General features: G+C 40.7%; 1 protein-coding gene across 2 annotated transcripts in view; it reads right to left on the bottom strand.

The window, feature by feature from the left end:
• lrp1aa (low density lipoprotein receptor-related protein 1Aa) overlaps positions 1-19,402 on the bottom strand; it is a 102,003-nt gene that overhangs the window by 75,398 nt on the left and 7,203 nt on the right. For both annotated transcript variants that reach the window (XM_086292174.1, XM_086292175.1), the window contains exon 2: positions 7,481-7,603. In XM_086292174.1, the coding sequence (XP_086148300.1) occupies positions 7,481-7,603 (123 nt within the window). The remainder of the gene's footprint in view (positions 1-7,480; positions 7,604-19,402) is intronic.

The raw sequence follows: 19,402 nt of genomic DNA, 5'->3' as shown, positions 1-19,402 counted from the left end.
CTTTCTGACAGCCATCCTATAAACACTTTGCTCCGCAGGTGGCAAACAACACATTAACCTGCCACTCGAAGCGCACCTGTGGGTGACTCACAAGTACCACAGTGGGACAATTTTCAGTTAGGCTATCTGAATTTTCTTTGTACAGGCAACCACATCTGAGTATTAGCTGTGCTTTTTTTTTTTTTTTTTTTTACAAAAATTTACATCATAAAAGTTTATTTCAGTAATATGTAGCTTGACTGTGTGTCCTCTCCCCCCACCCTGCTGTTTAATGGTTGGATCTTAGCTCTCTGGCTCTTTGCTCACTCTTTTCATTCTAAGATATCAAGACTGCATTTTCCTTCCTTCTTGTGGGGGGGTGGGCTTCTAGGGTGGCTGGCAAGGGGACAAGCAAAGCAGGAAGGCTAAATCTAGCTCTCGAAAGCACAACAAACTGAGCCTTCTCCAAACACACGAGCACCACTGCTCCTCGGGGCAGAGCAACCACTAAGCAAACAGTGCTGTCAGCGCAGTAAATTGAAAGATTCAAACAGGACAACATCATCAGAATACCCCAACCAGCTAGACAGAGTGGACAAACTCCGGTATTGGTTATGAGAGAGAAAAAGTCAACGATACAGGCAAAAACCAAAAAAAACCCAAACAAATCTGGTGTGGTGTGAAATTTAAATATGTGGGGGCATTGATCCAAAACACACTTGCTCTACTTCAGCTTTAAAAGTACAGAAAGGAGTTTAACACGTCTTTCTCTCGCACAGCAAACGAGACGCTCTTTCCCTACCCTTCACTCTTTCTCTTGGAGTTTTGAAAGAAGAGGAACAGACCCGTCGCTGACTAAAATAAGGTTTTTACGCGGCGCCTCTTTTTCTCAGATTGAAAAGACTTCTTTCCTCACCATGGTGTGAGGCTTAACTCTCAGTTTTGTTCACATTTTCCTCAAAGACTTACTGCTGGCCCAGAATGACTAAATATCTGAAAGGCATTCCAGTCCACTTTGGCTCAGACCTCTTACCCAGAGAGCAGCAGGCTGACTTTAATCGTCACAAATCGAGCACCGAGCCCCAAACCCCAAACCGAACAGTTATTTTTAAATTTGTTACAGACTAATTATCACCTTGAGAAATAGATAAATGAAACACAAGGGTCGGGGGTTGAGGGGTCGGGATGAGAGTAATCCTCATTGTAAGAGGAGTGTGAAGTTAAACAAATGCTGCAGGAGACAAGCTGTGTGTTCAATAATGCACACTACAGGATACAGGCTGCAGTCGTTCGCTGCTGCCACTAATCAGACACAGGTGGTGAGAAAGATGAGCCACAAGGCAAAGCCAGGTGTTCAGCATCTGTCTGTACATTCAAAATGCAGAGTTTTGTTTTTTTGTTTTTTCTTCAATTTACTGATTTTCTTTGAGCTGAAAAGCATGCTGTATATTTCTTTTTAGGCTTGCTTTCGCTTTATGGTGCCTATGGCCTGCCGCACCTTTTTTGGGGCAGCTCAGATTACATAATAGCGTTTTAAAAATTGAAACGCCTGACATGCTTTTTTTGGCTAAACATAGGCAGGGCTCTGCTTCGGGCGCCAGCTTTGCCCTTTTTCGCTGCCCCAGCCTCAACCCCTCATCTAAAAACGGGTCACATCTGGCTCGCCACATCCTTCAATATAGTCATTACAGTAAATGCACAATATACGTTCCGCGGAGGTGAAAACAGACCCACAGGTTTCTATTTTACACATAAAAAAAAGGAACTGCACTGAAATAAATGACAGCAAGTCTTAATGTAAAAAGCAGGAAAGGATGATGCCATTTACTCACGTTAGAGGCAGAATTTGTGCAAATGCAGCTGGGGTTTAGGTCGGAGTTAGTGATTTCTCTAATGATTCGGGCAGATCTTAGCCATCATGAAATACCATCAGGAAGTCAAATAATGGGTTCAAAAATCCTTCTGCAGCAAGAGAATGAGCCTGTCATAAAGAACTGTCTACTGCAGCAACACAAGGAGGCTTGCAACAGATGGTAAGGCCCCCACAGAGCCCTGATCTCAGCATCACAGAGTCAGTCTACATAAAGAGACTGAAGAAAATAAAGGAGCTTAAATCAACAAAACAAGATGCTTCAAACCACCTACTCTTGCCAACCACCTTGAAAAACTTTGCAGAAGTGCACCTTGCACTGAGGTTTTATAAGGGGAAGTATTTTTTTTTCCTGCAGTTTGTGTAACTGTACCCGAAATATAAGAAAAAATATCTTCGGCATTATGTTTTCAAAACATACCTATGTTACAGTACGACATGAATAAGCAGGGGGGAAAATAGACGAACGAATGGCTATGTACACGTTTTGTTGTGGCCATTGGGATTTTAGTGTCCCTGTATCCTGTCTGTGACTTTACCCTCTGTGTTCAATTTGTTACTTCCTGTTTTTACATTACAGGGTTTGTCTCTGGTGTCTTTTCTTTAGATATATTTACTGTCCGCTCTTTACCTTGATTATGTCCACCCGTGTTTAGTTTTCCCCTGTTACTTTGTGTCTTTTTTTCCCTCATTGTAACCACTCTGCCTTTACAGAGATTACGTTTGCCGTTTCCTTTGGAAACGTGGATTTATCAACTTTGTTTTTTGGACTTTTTGCTGCCTGTAAGAAAATGGTGTTCAGTTACCTTTTGCCTGTTTTTGGAGCATTTGGGTCATTTTACCTATAACTATAAGATGTTTACATTTTTTGATATGCATCATGTATATACAACATGTATTGCACATTTTTAGATTTTTTTTTTTACACCTATGGACTGCTTAAAAATCAAATATAAGACTTATTAATTTGAACTTTTACACAACCCTTGAAAGATAATACGAATGTAGCCATACATATTGGAAATATTTTTAAAAATAACTGAAAAGGGAATGGTTTGAATCCTTGCAGAGTTTATTCTTAAATATAGGAAACTTTAAATATAACACACAATGTTATTTTGCAGAATAATATCAGTGAATTTTGAGAAACCTATGGGGCATATGGCAGGGAAAACGACATCAGTAGAATATATAAAAGGTAAGGAGCAGGAAATTTCCCTCAGGAGTTACACTGGAGTCTTTTGTAATGCAATGAAACAAGAGTTATCTTAGACTAGGCAATAAAATGTGAATCCAAAAGTTCTGCTTGCAAATCCAAGCAAAGGGGTTTACTTGCTTTTGAGGTTAATTTCACAGGCATAACCTACACTAAAAGATGCAAAGCAAGTCTATCAGTGAGTCTCAACCATGGTAACAGTTTACTGCGCATACACACAGACTAGACTAGCAGCAACGTGTCAAGCAGAGACGTGTAATGTCAATTAAATCTAGCAGCTGTAGTCAGGTAAGATACCTGGTCATGATGCAAAATAATTGTGTTAGAATTACCTATTAACTACATACCTATGGCTAAGAGCCATGACTGAAATCCTTCAGATTCCACTGAACTGCATGTTTTAGATTCATTAACAACTTTTAAACTTGAAAAACAAAATGTTTAGATTTGTTTTAATAACAGTAAATACATTTATACAGTTTTTTGAATTTTAGCTTTTGCTCAGTTTTTATAATTGCAAACATTTTCTATTTGATTGCATAGTAAAAGCGTGAAAAAAGCTCCATATAAATGAAACCTACGAATATAAATGCTACAAGTGCTCTTCAGATCAGCTCTAGTGATACTCTCTATCTGTTGAATGCATTTATAGGTACAGTAACACACAAACAATAAGAGATTCCAGATGTCACGTTTACACCTTTTTTTAACTATTACTACTATGAGTCCTCTTTGTCACGCGTGTCTGCATTACAACTTAAATTTCCTCCAACTGCGAGAATCAGATTTACTGAGTCGGTTAAAGTGTTGTCTAATTATGTTGCTGCACTCATTTGGCATGGATCCATGGTCTTTGAAACCTATTTTCCTCATCTTCTTTAGTTAATAATTAAAATTGTTATTATGAGAGGTAAAAATGTGTGTAAAAAAGGGGAAGTACTTATACCTAATCCTTGTAGGAACAACAGACACTTATACTAACCTAGGATTATCTAATTTAATGGCTTTAATATGACCTTGGTTGTTGCTCCTTTTATAACTGCTGTCTTATACAACAGTCAACTGTATATCAGCAGATTATAACCGCTTTTACCTTCCAAGGTTAAAGATGAAACTTACTAGATTTTATTTTCACGACAGTCTTTCATTTCTTCTGATAGGCATCAGTGAGATGCTCCACTACATCAGTTGTTTTCCCACTCTAAAAGTGGCTGTTACAAATATGTTTCATCTCCTAAAAAGCTAATTGCAGACTAGACAGGAAATGTCAGTCTAAAAATGCACTTAGAGGCTACAGGGAGGGCCATCATTTCAGCATCACGCTCTTCCTGTGTTATCGAGGCAGGAATTGACACCCTACCTGAAGGCTGCGGACCACACTAATATTCATCTTTTGGCTTTTAACTGTTCATTGACTAGAAATGTAGTTCAAAGTTCTATATAAAGGCCTCACGCCCAGAAGACCATTTTATTTTTGTTTTACTCATTCAGTATCCCTCTATGCCAGTCTGACCCAGCGCCCCGGAGTACAAAGAACAGCATTGTAGGGGTTACGCAGCAGGGCAAAGCAGCTGCACTGGACAGTGGCTGACTTCACTGGCAATAGCCAACACCTCAACAAAGCCCACTGTGAAGCTCCGTCCACATGAGTGAATAAATAAACTACCTCATGCATCTTTCAACCAGAAGCATCTGCAAAAGGCCCTCAACAAAGAGCACTTTTAATCAAAACAATAAAAACGCAGGTTTGTCAGTATATGATGTTTTTGCTGTCCATTATTATCTCTTGTCATATTCTCTGAAAACTCTGGTTTAGAGCAGCTTTTTAGGCGGTTAGGTTATGTTGGCCGTTATGCCGTCATTTAAAATTTAATGTACTGCAGCAAATTAAAAATTGCTTCATCGCAGAGACCATCCAGCAGGGGAGCGGCTCAGACTCTCAGTGTTGTATGCGGCACATGTAGAGTATGCATCACAACTAAGCAGACGAGTTTCAGAGTTAGGCAAGACCTTCGCAGTGTCGCTCATCCTTATTTTTACTCTTACTTAAAAATTTTGACCATCTTAACGTAAAACTAGCTCATATATTGCCTGTGGCTTCGGAAGATCTGCAGTTTGAGCCCCAGCTCATCCAGTCTAAAGATTGATGTATCCTAAGGCAAGATACTGAACTCAAATTGCCCCCGAGGCATCTATCGGAGTGTCAATGTGTGCGCGTGATAGTTAAATAGAAAGTATTTAAAGGCACAGATTAAAGCGCTGTATGAATGTGTGTGTGAAGGAGGAAAATGTGGCTTGTATCAACATCAGCTGCAAAGCCCAGTATTGCTTCCATGCCTATTGGGGTTACAGACTCACAGCATATTTAAGCTCCCATGCTTTTGTCAAATTTCATAAACGGAGGAAAAACAATTTGTTTGTTATCACTTATCCATTTCAGGGTCATGGTGAAGCTGGAGCCTTTCCCAGGTGCCATGGGGTGAGAGCACGGGTCACCAGCCTGTCGTACGACTATAACACATACTGACAGACAACCTTTCGTGTTCATGTTCACACCTACGGCCAATTTAGAATTACCAATTAACATAACCTGCATGGCTTTTGACTGTGGGAGGAAGACCGAGAGCCTCTGGCGAAACCCACGCCGGCACTGGGAGAATATGGACACCCAGGACGGCCCGAGCAGCTTGTGAATTCAAGCCCGGGACCTTCTTGCTGTGAGACATTAGTCCTAACCTCTTAATGTTGCATGTGGCTACTAATTATGTTTGTTTGTGACTACATGCCGATAGCATCCGTTCATTGTTGGTTTGGGTGTTTTCTTGAGATTTGGAAAACCTGATTGCTGGTATATTTTGATTACGGCAAGGATAGCATTAACTGAGCATAAAAGAAATTCACGATCCCAATTAAAGCCTCCTGTGCCAGATGGTTTAACCACCTGTTTATTTTCTGACCTTGCTTCACTTCTAGAGTTTTCCTCCCTGACTGTATAAAATCGGGTCCCTGGAGGCAATAGGTCCTATGACTGCTGCTGTTGAGAGGTTTGGCATACGATAGATGGAGTAGCAAGAAACAGAGGATCAAATCACTTCTTCCTGTCCCAGATAGACACAGAAGAAGAAAGGCCAAGATGAGAAGCGGGGAGGGTGTGTGTGTGTGTGTGTGTGTGTGTGTGTGTGTGTGTGTGTGTGTGTGTGTGTGTGTGTGTGTGTTTGGCCTAGGCAGGTTGTGAAAAACAGCAGGTTTCTCCATTGCTCTGGGCGAGTCTCTAATGACTTCCAGACCTGCTCTCATACAGCCTCATGCGTCTAGACTGCAGCTACAGTTCTCTGTCCACACAGTTGCTCTCTCTCTCTCCCAGGTCAGCCCCTCCAAAAACACACACATACACAGACACATACCACTCCCCAACCCACCCGGAGCCCTCTGTCCTCTTAGATAACTACAGGCATTTTAGTCTCAGAGGATGACCAAAAAGACACTGCTACTTTCATCCTCACCCCAGGGATTCGGCCTCAAAGCATCTCAACATCTAGTTGAGGACTTTGAAACAAGAGCTGTCTTTTTTTTTTCTTTTTTTTTCTTGTTTTTTTAGCACTTTCTGTTTGGTTTCGTGTCACGACTGTGTCCTCTGTGGGTCTGAGTGTTAGTGGAAAATCACATTTACCAGGGAAAAACAAACTTTGTAGATCTTCTAATTGGCCGTGACAGAGCTACTCAACGGCAGAACGACCTCCTCTCATTTGCTGATAGAACATCCCATTGTTTTCTCTCGTCTGGCGGTGGTTAGCCAAATAAATCGAAAAGTGCATCAATCTCGGTCTTTTAGTCAACAACTGCTGTTAGAGCGTGTTTGAGAGAACAAACGCTGCAGTATTATATTGGCATACCCCGGATACAGAGGAAGATACATTTTACAAATCTACCCATGCAGGTTCTGATCAATTTCCAAGCCAATTTCACACTTGGTGACCGTTGGTTACGTGCATAATTCACACATTGCCAAAAGATGAGGAGCTGAAGATGTTCTTTAGACCAAGTGAGCTCGCATTTTTAATTTGAGATTGAATAAAATGTAAGGTCTGCATAACACTGCATTTTTAACTGATTTAGTGAAAATGCTCCCTGTCTTAACCTGCCTCAAACACACCCTTATTCTTATCAAATGTGATAAGCAGTAACCTGAGCACAGAATGATTCACTCTGGACTCTATTATACAACAAGAAAGAGAAGCAACATAACTAGTCTTTAATGTCTCTTCTCAGGACAACAGTTATCTGTCTCTGAATGATTAACTGCCAGATAGTTTATTCTGCTGAATAAGTGAGATGCAGCATGCTCAATAACCTGATGATTTATTTGGATACAGCATATTTGAGCCTTTAAACTCATTATTTTTTGAAAGACTTACAAACATCAGGCTCTTCGTCAGAGCCGTCCGGGCAGTCCTTCTCCCGATCGCAGCGCCAGCCCTTTGAGATGCACGTTACCCCATCTTTGCACACAAACTGCTTTGGGCTGCAGGTCCTTGGGGCTAAAAAGAGATAGAAAAAGAAAGTAAGACTAAAAGGATTTCTGGGAGAAAAATAAAAGCAGCTCTCTTTTTTTGTCAATGATCTTTATTCCTGAGGTCTCATTAGGAAGCGGTGTCTGTTGTGAGTCAATAGAAGCTCACACTGGCCCTAATTAGGTTTTGGAACGTTGTTACATGACGGAGGGCAATAGAGAATGGATACACACACAAGAAAAGCAAAATGAGCACTGAAGCAAGCCTGGAAGCAGCTTTGCATAAACTTGCTGCACCTAAATATCCAGGTCAGTATTTGCAAGCCGGTGGCAAAGAAGCAGCTAGTCTGGAGGATATCAAAGAACATCCTGTTCACTGAATTACCCTCCCTCTATTACCCCCCTTCAGTCCAAACTTCCAGGGCGAGGAAAAACTGCCCACTCTAGCCACAGCCAAATGGCAGCGCATATTCAAAGCCACATTAATTCAAGTCCTCTCTGTGCAGCACATGAACACTTTAACAACACATATACACACAGAGAAGCAACAAAGCTGAGTCATTCAGCTTTGGTTTTGGACGAGCAGGACTTACTGTTGAGCGGTGACCAAAAGACAGACGATGGAGTACAAAGTCTTTGGCTTTGAAAATACGTTAAAACAAATGGAAGAAATAATCTCGGTCTCCAAGATTTTACAAACTTAGTAGGAAAACGTAAACACTGACCTAAGCTTTTTAACCATATTTCATTCAACGTGTATTCAGCTGTCACTGAAGTGTAAATAAAGGCAGGGATTAATGAATACTCTGACATGGACTGCTCTTCACATTGTCCCGAGCACTCTTTGTTCACGTCCTCTTGTAAAGCTGTGTTTTATACAGAGCAGATGTTATTTATTATTGCCAGTGTTTGATAAGTTCCCATAAGGTAATCACTGCAAAATAAATTGCTAAATTGTTTCTTTTTAAATCATTCGTCATCAGAAAGAGTAATTCCTACATTACTTAACATGTGTACGTTTCAGTTGCTCTACCTAACTGTAAGGAAATCATACAGAAGTGATGCTTTTTTGTGGTTTTACAGACAGCAGCCTACGATCTGTGGATGTTTATCAGAGTCTATGGTATTTACTGTCTGTCAGCAGCTAGCTTAACATTTGCCATTATGACCACATGCAGCAACATCTTATAAGTACTCGCTTCACAAGGTTCAAAAATCCCAGCAGATATGTGAACGCAAGCTGTTAGCAGGCAACCGGCTAGCTTAGCTAAGATTACTTTGTTGATACCAGAAGGCTGAAGTCTCCTCTTCTGAACAAAGACTGTATACATAAACTAGACTTTTATATACAGTCTATGCTTGCAGCTGCACAACCCAAGCCACAGTGCTAAGCTAAGACATACCAGACCACGCTGAAGACGGAGAGACTAAGATGACTTTGAACCAAACAACATATTCCTCTAATTATATTACAGTTACTGGCATACTGGTAACTAATATAATTACTTGATTCCCCCCCAAAAAATTTATTCATTTTAATAGTACGTTTAACTAAAACGGTTTTTTTATTATGTTACAAACGAAATATAATTTTCTAGTTATATTTAAAGATATAATAAACTGCTTAACATGGTAATAAAAAAGGTAGAATTACAGACATTTTTGTTAACTAACTAGTAATGCCCATGTTAGAGTATTGTTTGGCTTGTTTGTGCTGTTGGCACTTTATCACACTGAGAAAAGTACAAAAATAGAGACAGTAGATGTTGTTTATATGCTACAAATGGGTCATTTTAGCCCGTTGCTAGGTGGTTGCTAAGCATGTATCATTCAGCTTTTGAGGATATAAATGAGATGTTACTGTTGTGAAATTAAAATGATAGGATGCTTTCGCAAGGTGCTGTAGGTGTCTAAAGGGTAAAAACGGGTCATTTTAGCACATTGTTAGGTGTTTGCCAGGCAAAGTGATGGCATTAGAGTATCAACAATATGCATGCATAACTCAGCTTTTCTAGGTTTAAATTAGATCTTACATCAGATGATAATTTTATAAGATGTTACGGGTGCATAAACTCTAAAAACAGGCCATTTTCAAACTGTTGCTAGGCAAATTGATGGCACTGTAAGATCTGATATAGATAACAACCTTCAAGGACCAAAGATAAACCTGCATGCCAGGTTTGGTTGCTCAGCTCCTGATGGTCTAGGAGGAGTTTGTGAACAAAGAAACAAACACACAGATGGCGATTTCATGCATTGTAGTAAGATGGGACCATACGGTAAATAATATACTAAGATTTAGCTTAATACATGACCGAGAAGTGTTGTTTTTACCATTTTGCAAAAGTCTTTCATGGCATTTAAATGGAACAAACCGACACTTTAAAATTTGTCTGTTTTTGTGGATATTCAGTGTTTAAATATCCATCACGAGGCTGGTGTTTTTCCATCATTTGAGTTCAAAGTTTGTTTTTCTAATAGACTCCTTTATTTCTTCCTGTCATTATTTCGAATATAGTGGTCTGAGGGTGATTCTTCCAACATCTTTGACAGCATCGCCTCACTGAAGCGATCCACCCACCTCAGTCCCGCGGCACGACTGATGATTTACATTTTCAGTGTTATCTTAAAAAGTGTGTTGTATAGACGATTATGTAACGCCATTGTGCAGACGAGTCAGCCTCTTTGGGTCAGAATGCGAGGCCAGAAATGGGCATTTTTACCAGAGCTACAACTTAGTCAGATAGAGAGCATGACGAACAGGACGTGGGGGAGTGTAGGATAGCATAGGAGTGGCTTATGGGATGAAGAAGGATAAACAGGATGACGGCATCTACATGTAAAGCTACTCTTCAACTCCAGCAGTGAAAGGAATCTTCAAATGGGGCTCAACCTAAAAACCATGAATTCAACCTGACATATTGCTGCGCACATTCACACGCTCCCCACTTATCCTCCGCTCTGTACCACTGTGATCACCGTGTGTGTGTGTGTGTGTGTGTGTGTGTGTGTGTATGAGTGTGTAAAGGGTCGCCTTTTTTTTTCTCTCTCTCAGAAGTCACAAGGTTTTGAATTATTCATGAAATGCAACCAAGCTTGTGTTAAAGGGTTTCCTCTTTGCTTCTCTTCCCTCTTCTTCGGTGTGTGCGATCATGTTTTTTTGTTTGTTTGTTTAGGGATATCAGCACCAGCCAGAGCAGGCAGCAGTTGTGGTGTATCTGTCTATTGTCTATTGTTTATGTAGATGCTGACACGCTCTGCTGTGAACTCCGCTTTCAAAATGGCTGTGGGGGGAGTTAACAAGCACCTCAGGCTCAGCTGCAAGCGGCTGCTGACAGAATCATATCAGGGAAAATAAGAAGTAGGTCAAGAGGTTAGCTAAGGAAAAGTGAAGCTCAGTCTGGGATGGGCAAAGGGAAACCATTAAAGTAAGTCCTGGGCTACCCAATCTAAATAGCAGGCAATGACAAGTAATGACAAAATACTTAATTTTGGCGAGATCAAGAAAAAGAATCAATCGTATTTTGAATATGCAGGTTTACTTGCATGTGAACTGAGGTAAAACTGTTTAGTCATAGAAGATAGAAGACAGCTGCCAGTGACAACCACTTTACTGTTAGCTGTGAAAGCAGTCTGCTGCTGGCACGATCTGAATTAATATGGTTAAAAGTCGGGGTTTAAAGGGATCCAAGGACAGCTTTAACTGAAAAGCAAATAAATGAGGTCAACAGATGGATAGGCCGAATGATGATATAAGAGAACAAATTAGATGTACGGCATCAATGCGAGAGGAAATGGAGAGTGGGCAGTGAGCTACAACTCCTTGGGGGAAGTGATCTCAGCTTTCAGGACAGGCCTGAAGATCAGAGAGCACACTGAGCTGGGCAGGGATATTGAGATGGGATGGAGGAATGTAACACTTGCTATCAATGAGCTGCCTGTGTGCTTACTAAAGCGGAGGCTGCGGGAAAATGTTTTGAATTGTCGCCATTTGGGACGGTTTATAACCCACTGCCCTCTGCACCCCGCCGCTGCCCGCGAGCCCTCTAAGATGAGCTCTGTCTGCTTGGGAGGAAGAGACCTATACTAAGGCAAACACAAGCCTTGCCCCCAGTCACTGCAGCATTTCCTCAGACACCCACAGCAGAGCTATAAATAAGTTGGAAGTCTGCCCTCTGAGATCAACCAGGACAAAGCTCCAGCAGACACTGAGACTATGGCCTCATCACACACTGCTCAGCAGCGGTTGAGATGAAGGCAGACTTAAAGTACTGTCAACAGTGGGGCTGAAAGGACTCTGAACAGCAGGAAGTTTCAAAGTTAGTTGTTTAAAGGGTCCTTAAGAATACAGGAACTGTTTAAGGGCTCTAACTGTTGCATTTGGCACCTACTTTTGTTCTGTCTACACTGTAGAAACTAGAGACCATTGTGGTTCTTTTTTAACTATTTAGATACTTCATCAGCCTATGAAGAACCCCAAGTGACGTAGTTATGCTGGGACTAGTGTATAAATGTACCTCATTTTTGAAAACCAGTGTAAACACTGGTATAGACATTATGGACTAATATTTGTACAATCACTGGCCACTTCATTAGGTAAATGGTAAATGGCCTGTATTTATATAGCGCTTTACTAGTCCCTAAGGACCCCAAAGCGCTTTACATATCCAGTCATCCACCCATTCACACACTGGTGATGGCAAGCTACATTGTAGCCACAGCCACCCTGGGGCACACTGACAGAGGCGAGGCTGCCGGACACTGCCGCCACCGGGCCCTCTGACCACCACCAGTAGGCAATGGGTGAAGTGTCTTGCCCAAGGACACAACGACCAAGACTGCCCGAGGCGGGGCTCGAACCGGCAACCTTCCGATTACAAGGCGAACTCCCAACTCTTGAGCCACGATCGCCCCTTGCTAGCATTGGTTAAACCAATGCTAGCAAGTTATACCTTGCTAGCATTGGTTTAGACCCATTTTGCTTTTAAAACTGCCTTAATTCATCATGGCCTAGATTCAACAAGGTCCTGAAAACATTTCTTAGAGATGTTGGTCCATATTGACATGATAGCATCACGCTGCTCCTGCACTTTGGTGGCTACACATCCATTAAGCTAATGTCCCATTCCATCACATCCCAAAGGTGCTCTATGGTCACGAAGGCATGGACAACACTCATGTCGGCTCTGTTGTTTAAACAATGATCAGTTGGGGCGGAGAGTGTGCCAATATGATGTCCCCCACACTATTACACCATCACCAAAGTGCACTATTGCTACCAATTCATGATGAATCAGTGCTTTCATGTTGCTTTTGACCAATTCTGACTTTATTGTCCAAATGAAATCAGGATTTGTCAGATCAGGCAACATTTTTCCTCTTTTGCTGTCTTTTGCTGCTTTAGCCTCTCTGCTTCAAAATTGAATGTCTCGTGTTTTCAGACATGCTCTTCTACATACTGTGGTTGTGCAGGAAAATCCCAATAGATCAGCAGTTTCTAAAACTGTGAGATCAGTCACATCTGCCACCAACAAAGGTGACTTAATTCCCTTGGGTTTCCTCATGCTGATGCTCAATTCGAATATCAGAGATGGTCGCCTTGACTAAATCTACTTGCCTCAATGTATAGATCTTCTGCCACATTATTGGTTGAGTACTGATTTAAGTTAACAAGTAATTGAGGAAGCAAAGAAAAGGCTGGTGAATGTATAGTACTTTTCTAATCTTACTGACAAATTCACAGAAAATAAAGGTCCACAAGATACGACATACATCATGACCATTGGGAAGCTATTGCATCATTTCAGCATTCCAATTAGTAGATCTTAGATAGCTTCAAATTAAACGGGGGAAGAAAGAGATGTGAAGGTATTTAGTTCCTGGGGCACCTCCTCAGTAGTTACTAACCACCAGCTAGTCCTCAGGTTCAGTCCTGAAACTGCTAATCACATCACAGGAGTACTTTCCTTAAAATGGATAGTGACAATGTATCAAAGAGTGGAGTTAGAAATCAAAAAATGAGAATTTCAGTGTAGTAAACCCACCACTGTGATAAGACCAACAGTAGATAGAATACAGATTAGTATTATTATTAGTATTAATATAGGTTATAGAACCTTCTGAGGCCAAACTCTGAGCTTACTAAGAATCAGCTTTCTTGGCCAGCCTTACATGCTGATGTTAAGTAGGTAAAATATTTACTATGCACACCATCTTAGCTTAGTGCAGACCTTCCCAAAGTGTGGGGCCCGCCCCCTGGAAGGGGGGGGGCAGAGCCATTGCAGGGGGGGGCGCGGTATGAAAAGGGGAAAAAACAAAAAAACAAGGCTTGGACACTGCTAGCACAGGCCGCCCACACAAACGCAAAGCAGGAGATGAAGCATCGCTGAATATGTTTCCAAACCAACTTCCTTCCAAGCCAAAGACTAGAAAATATGGTGAAGCATATCTTCCCTTTGGTTTCACCTGCACAAGTGCCAGGTAGGTCTCCCCTGCAGAATTGGTTTTCCCTTACTGGGATCAGGCGTTGGGCTCTTCAAATCACGGACAAACAGTATCCCACAGCTGCTTATGTTTTTAAACCCATTTTGCACAGAGAGGCATTTTTTGAGAAATGTATTGATAGCAATGTTGAATATTATTACACAGGAAAAAAGCAACTACATGTAAAATAATCACACCGCAACGCCTCTGCCTTTGTAAATAGAGGGACAGTAACTGGTGTAAAACCTGCAGATAGTCAGATTAACAGTATTTTGTCTCCATCTCCCATTCTGCAATTCATCTCATGTAAACAATAACGTGGCGCACAGCGTGACGTGAAAAAAGGCACATACCTTTGACAAACTCTGTATTCCTCGTCCACACGTAAAAGCAAAAAAAGGAGTTTTAAAAAATCTCAGTTTTCGGTGATTCGAAACGCCGTTTACATGTGGACGAAACAGCTGTGTTTTCAAAAATACCCGTGTAGGTGCGGACGTAGCGTTAGAGTTAGTAGTTTATTTTATTACTACCTGTAATTTATTGCAGTTTACTTGTATTTGCTTAATTGTTTACTAAATGTTTGAGGTGTGAAATAAACCGCAATTGAGCAAAATATGGGTGTGTGTGGTTGGAGGATGTGTTTTTTGTGTTTCTCCCCCGGGGGGGGACATTTTTCTTGTAAAACAAAGGGGGGCCTAGCAAAATAAGTTTGGGAACCACTGGCTTAGTGTGTTAGCACAGCTGAAGCTGATGAGGCTGATGGGATGGTGATACTGTGTTTGAGGGGAAAAAATGACACTGAGCACATTTCTTTATACCAGATTTCTTTGGACTGAGCTGTTGATACATGTTATCCTGCTTGCACAAGTTGGGGAAAAAATGGTAAATCAGAAATTCACCTTTTTTTTTAAAAAAATAGCAAACCTCTAAAGCTATAAATATATTGCAATGCATGTGGCCATACCACCAGGTGAGCCATAAAATAACTAACAGCAAACTGTTTTAAAGTATACAATAAAACAATTGTTATTTGACTGTTAGACCTGCTACCCAAGCTTCATCTCACAAGACTGGAATCTGACTGTCTTTATGAAATAAGAGTTGGGTTTTTCCCCTGACTTTTCCGAACCTAAGTCACTCATGCCATCCACATACACTGAGACTAAGCAGGAAAAGTATCATATAAAATCTTTATACAAAAGAAAACTAATTCAACTGAAACTAAGAAAGCTGCCAGGGGGCATAAAAGTACCAGGAGGGCGTGCTGGCTGAAGTAAACACACAGTGACGTCATTTTAAACACTTACAGAGAGTTTTGAAATGTCTAATGGGAAACAAACGCCAAGTTTAGTCTACAGAAGACAGCATGTACTCGCACAAATGAAACACTTCAATAGTTTCTCAAAGGTTAAGATGCTGTCACTAATTTAAACATTTTTGCTTCTCAAAATATGTGTCATCATTATGTTTTCTAATATTTAACCAAGGAAGTTTAACATCTTGAGTTGTGTGCTGCAAGTCCTGACCCTGACACAGACTCTGGAAAACTTTGAGTTGGATTTGATCTTTACTGAGTCACCCACTGAGGAAAGAACCCAACCCAGCCGGTTTGATATCGACTTGGAGCTAAATGTCTTGACAGAATTCAACAAAAAATAAATAGAAAATTTCACAGTGGATTCATGGCAACACGCTTCTCACTCTCAAGAAATGGCATCTGACAAACTTGTATAGATATAGAAAACACTGAGGTTGAGCGAAAAAGAAATGGGATATGGGTTTATTTACTTGGCCTATGGGCTGAACTGAGGGGGTTCTGCTAAGTGCCAAAATTGAGGGATGAGCATATCAGCCTCTTTGGCTGCAGTCTGCCAACTCTTCATCCACCTCCACAGCTGAGCCATAAACACTTCAGAATTTTGTAATGGAAGAGGAGGAGAAGAAAGAGGGAGGGAAAAAGTTCCTGTGTTACAAAACAAGAGATAAAGGCTCCAGCTGTGCCTCTTAAACAAAATGGGTTGTAGATGGGTCTTCCAGCGCATTCCACCATCAACCAAAAACATAACACCAAGACAACAAAGGCATGATGAAAAAAAGGTCTCCAGACTTAAATCCTATAGAAAACGTGTGGATAGAGGTGAAGCTTCAACTGATGAAGCAGCAGCCAAGAAACCTAAAGAGTTTCTGTAAAGAGGAGTGGGCAAAACTACAGACTAACTAAATTAACCTCTGTGCTTGCCAACAAGGATTTCTCCACTAAGTACAAAGTCATGTTTTGCAAGGGCCTCAAATGCTTATTTCATTCAATGACATGCAAAGAACTTTTTCGTAATGTGTTTTCTCTGGATTTTTAATTGACATTCTCTCTTTCCAGTAAAATTAAACTACCATAAAAATCACAGTGTTCATTTCTTTGTAAGTGAGCAAACTTACAAATTCAGCAGGGGATCAAATAATTATCTCCCCCACTGTACTTGTCACCTACATTAAGGTAATGAGGCCTTTAAAAAAAATCTACAATCCAAGTCAAAGTTTGGCTTGTGCGTGCAGACTTACTCAACCGCCTTCTGGATGGATGTAAATTTTGTGCCACGTGTACATTCGTATGCATGAAAGTGTGTGTCATGCATGCATTAGGCTCAGGAGAGCCATCACGAGGAATATGTTCAAGTCTGGTGCTAGCTGCAAAGGCAAATGAGGCTTCATTTACAGGGCAACACACTCCTGAATGTGACTGTGATTTTTACAGGTCAAATCTGAGAAGAAAAAAAAACTCCACAAATTTCAGCAAGCCTTTGTAGTATTGTGAACAAGAACCTATTAGTTGAAGCAGAGTAATCAAATGAAAAGCTATTTGGATGTCTGGCTGAGATTTCACCATGTCTCAGCCCTGGTGTGGTAATCAACCATGACTGCTATTTGTGCTACTACGCTCACTGTTAGAACTCAGGGGGGGAGGAGGTCATGAACTCCTTCGCTTCATCATAAGGGTTAATCTTTTTTTTCTAAAGAAGAAGAAAAAGGGACGAAGCAGAAAACCACAAGGTGTGATGCATCATTATCAACTTAGTCAGTTTAGACAAATCCCTTTGCCGCACTAGCACCGAAGCACACGCCGTATGCAGCGGCAGAGGGGGGGAAATGACAATTAAGCCTGCTTAGCATGCTGCCGAGGGGAACATATTAAAGAAGATTATATGAAATTCTTTAGTGCCTTTTCGTAAGACCAGTACAAATTTCAAGTCTCAGTGTGACGCATGAGCTCTATGCAACAAGACCTGATTCTCCAGAATGTTTTTTCACCTCCATGTGCTAAAGCAACCTTGGCTGAGACTCCAACGAGACACTGACGATCAAAAAGCAAAGTCGGAAGAAATCCTCTTGCATAAAAAGTAACAGATTTAAATCTAAAGGTTGCTGAAATTTCCTTTTTGGGGAAATTTGGGAATTCAAACAAGTCTGCATGAAAATGTAAGAAATTGATATCGCTGTAAATACATGTCTGTGGTATTTAAGCAGACAGCAGCTGTTAACCTAACTATGCCTAAAAATGGACACAGAAGGAAAACCACTAGCCTGACTCTGTCATGTGGCAACACAGTCGCTCAAAAATCTCTGTTAATAAGAACATTTTCTGAGTGCTGTAAGGTGGGTTTCTTGGCCTTTGGCACATTGAGAAAAGACTGTGAGCGAGTGATATAATCCTAATCTTAATCTGAAAGCCAAATCACTCCTTCAGCCAGTTCATATATTTAAAAATGCAATTGCACACACTCCAAAATACCTCATATACATAAGGAAATGTCTTCAGGGATATTTACCAAATATATTCCAACTAGTTTAGTGTGTGTAGGCTAATAACAGCAGACCAAACAGCGACCCATTCTTTTCCCAGAAGCACACAATGCACATAATCAGAGAGACCACATTGCCTACACACATACATCTGAATGTGGGAAATCTTATGCAAGAACCCAGTTGCTTAAAAACTGCGTGCAGCATTTGCAGTGTGGCTCATAAAGTTAGCTCCACAGGTTTTTGTATTTGTATTTTTGCCTTTGCACACCACAACAATGGATCCTAAATCCAACAATCAAGGTGTGATTGAAGTGCAGATTTTCAGCTTTAATTCAAGGGGTTTAGTAATTAGCTGTTAGGGAATTACAGCTATTTTTTTTAGACACAGTCACTAAGGCCTGTTCTCTCGTGCTTTTCTTGCTTTGCATTGGGAAACAACATGTGATCAGTCTTTTAGAGTTTGCCTAAATCTAAGCAGAGACTTAAGCCCTGTTCACTTAACAGTTCATCCTCCTACTTCTATCAGCACTCACGTCATTAATGAACACTAGTGACCCGCTTCCATCGGCAGCCATGCATGCCCATGCTCTAACATTGCCTCCTTCATCAAGGTCCTCATCAGACCCTGCTAAAACTCTTTAGTCGATACATGTAGGTCAAGTTTGTCTCTTGCTGTGCTTTTACAAATTTTATCAAATTTTTTTTTAATTCTTACTAACAGAGTGTCTCTGCAAGTTTTCTGCTTTTTTGACTTGTGTTTTTTTTTTAATCCCACTGAGGAGCGCCTGTTTAGCATGTATTTCTTTAGATACCACAGAGCGCTTCTATTTTTTATCTTCCTTTTCTGATTGCCTCCCCCGTGTCTGATGTTAGGGCGTGCTTTAGATCATGAACCTTTTCTCTCATTCTTCATATTTTTTTCTTCCCATCCTTTCTTCCAAGTTCATTCTGGTTTCATCTGTACAAAAATTATTTTTTAGGAGATCTGTGCAAGCTCTTCTGGATATTTTCTGTCAAAGTCTAATCTGGCCTTCTTATTCTTGAGAATAACCAGTGGTTTGCACCTTGTTATAAAACCTTCATTCACGAAGGAATGTCTTGAATGCAGACTTTGACAATGCACAGTTTAGAGTGTTAATTTAGTTAGATTTGAAGTTGGGGTTGTTTTTTTTTTTAAACCATGGAGTTAATTCTTCATGCACTTGTCTTCTGTGGTCTTTCAGGCCTTTTGGTGCTGCTGAGCTGGCCACTGTTGATTCGTTTTTGCTGTCTCTATGATAGTTTCACTTTGGTTCTCTTACTGGACATCATATTGAAAGTTCCAGTAAGAAGCTATGAAATGCAATTTCAACACTTGGGATCAACTCCAGATCTGCTCGTCAGTTTTGCGGCCTCACTTCAAGAATAGCTTAAACTCTGCACTTCAATCACATATTGTTCTCTTTAAAATACACAGTGATAGTGTACCGAGACAAGAGCATGAAAAAAAAATATGTCACTGCCCAAAAACATATGGACCTAACTGTAAATGTGTAAAATGTTTGCC

The sequence above is a fragment of the Aulonocara sp. 'chitande type north' Nkhata Bay genome, linkage group LG5 (genome assembly GCF_057382095.1).
Source record: "Aulonocara sp. 'chitande type north' Nkhata Bay isolate Kocher_YH1m ecotype deep benthic linkage group LG5, A_spYH_male_GT1.1, whole genome shotgun sequence".
NCBI lineage: Eukaryota > Metazoa > Chordata > Actinopteri > Cichliformes > Cichlidae > Aulonocara > Aulonocara sp. 'chitande type north' Nkhata Bay.
The sequence above is the reverse complement of the archived record's forward strand: the minus strand, read 5'-3'. Positions and strand labels throughout refer to the sequence as shown.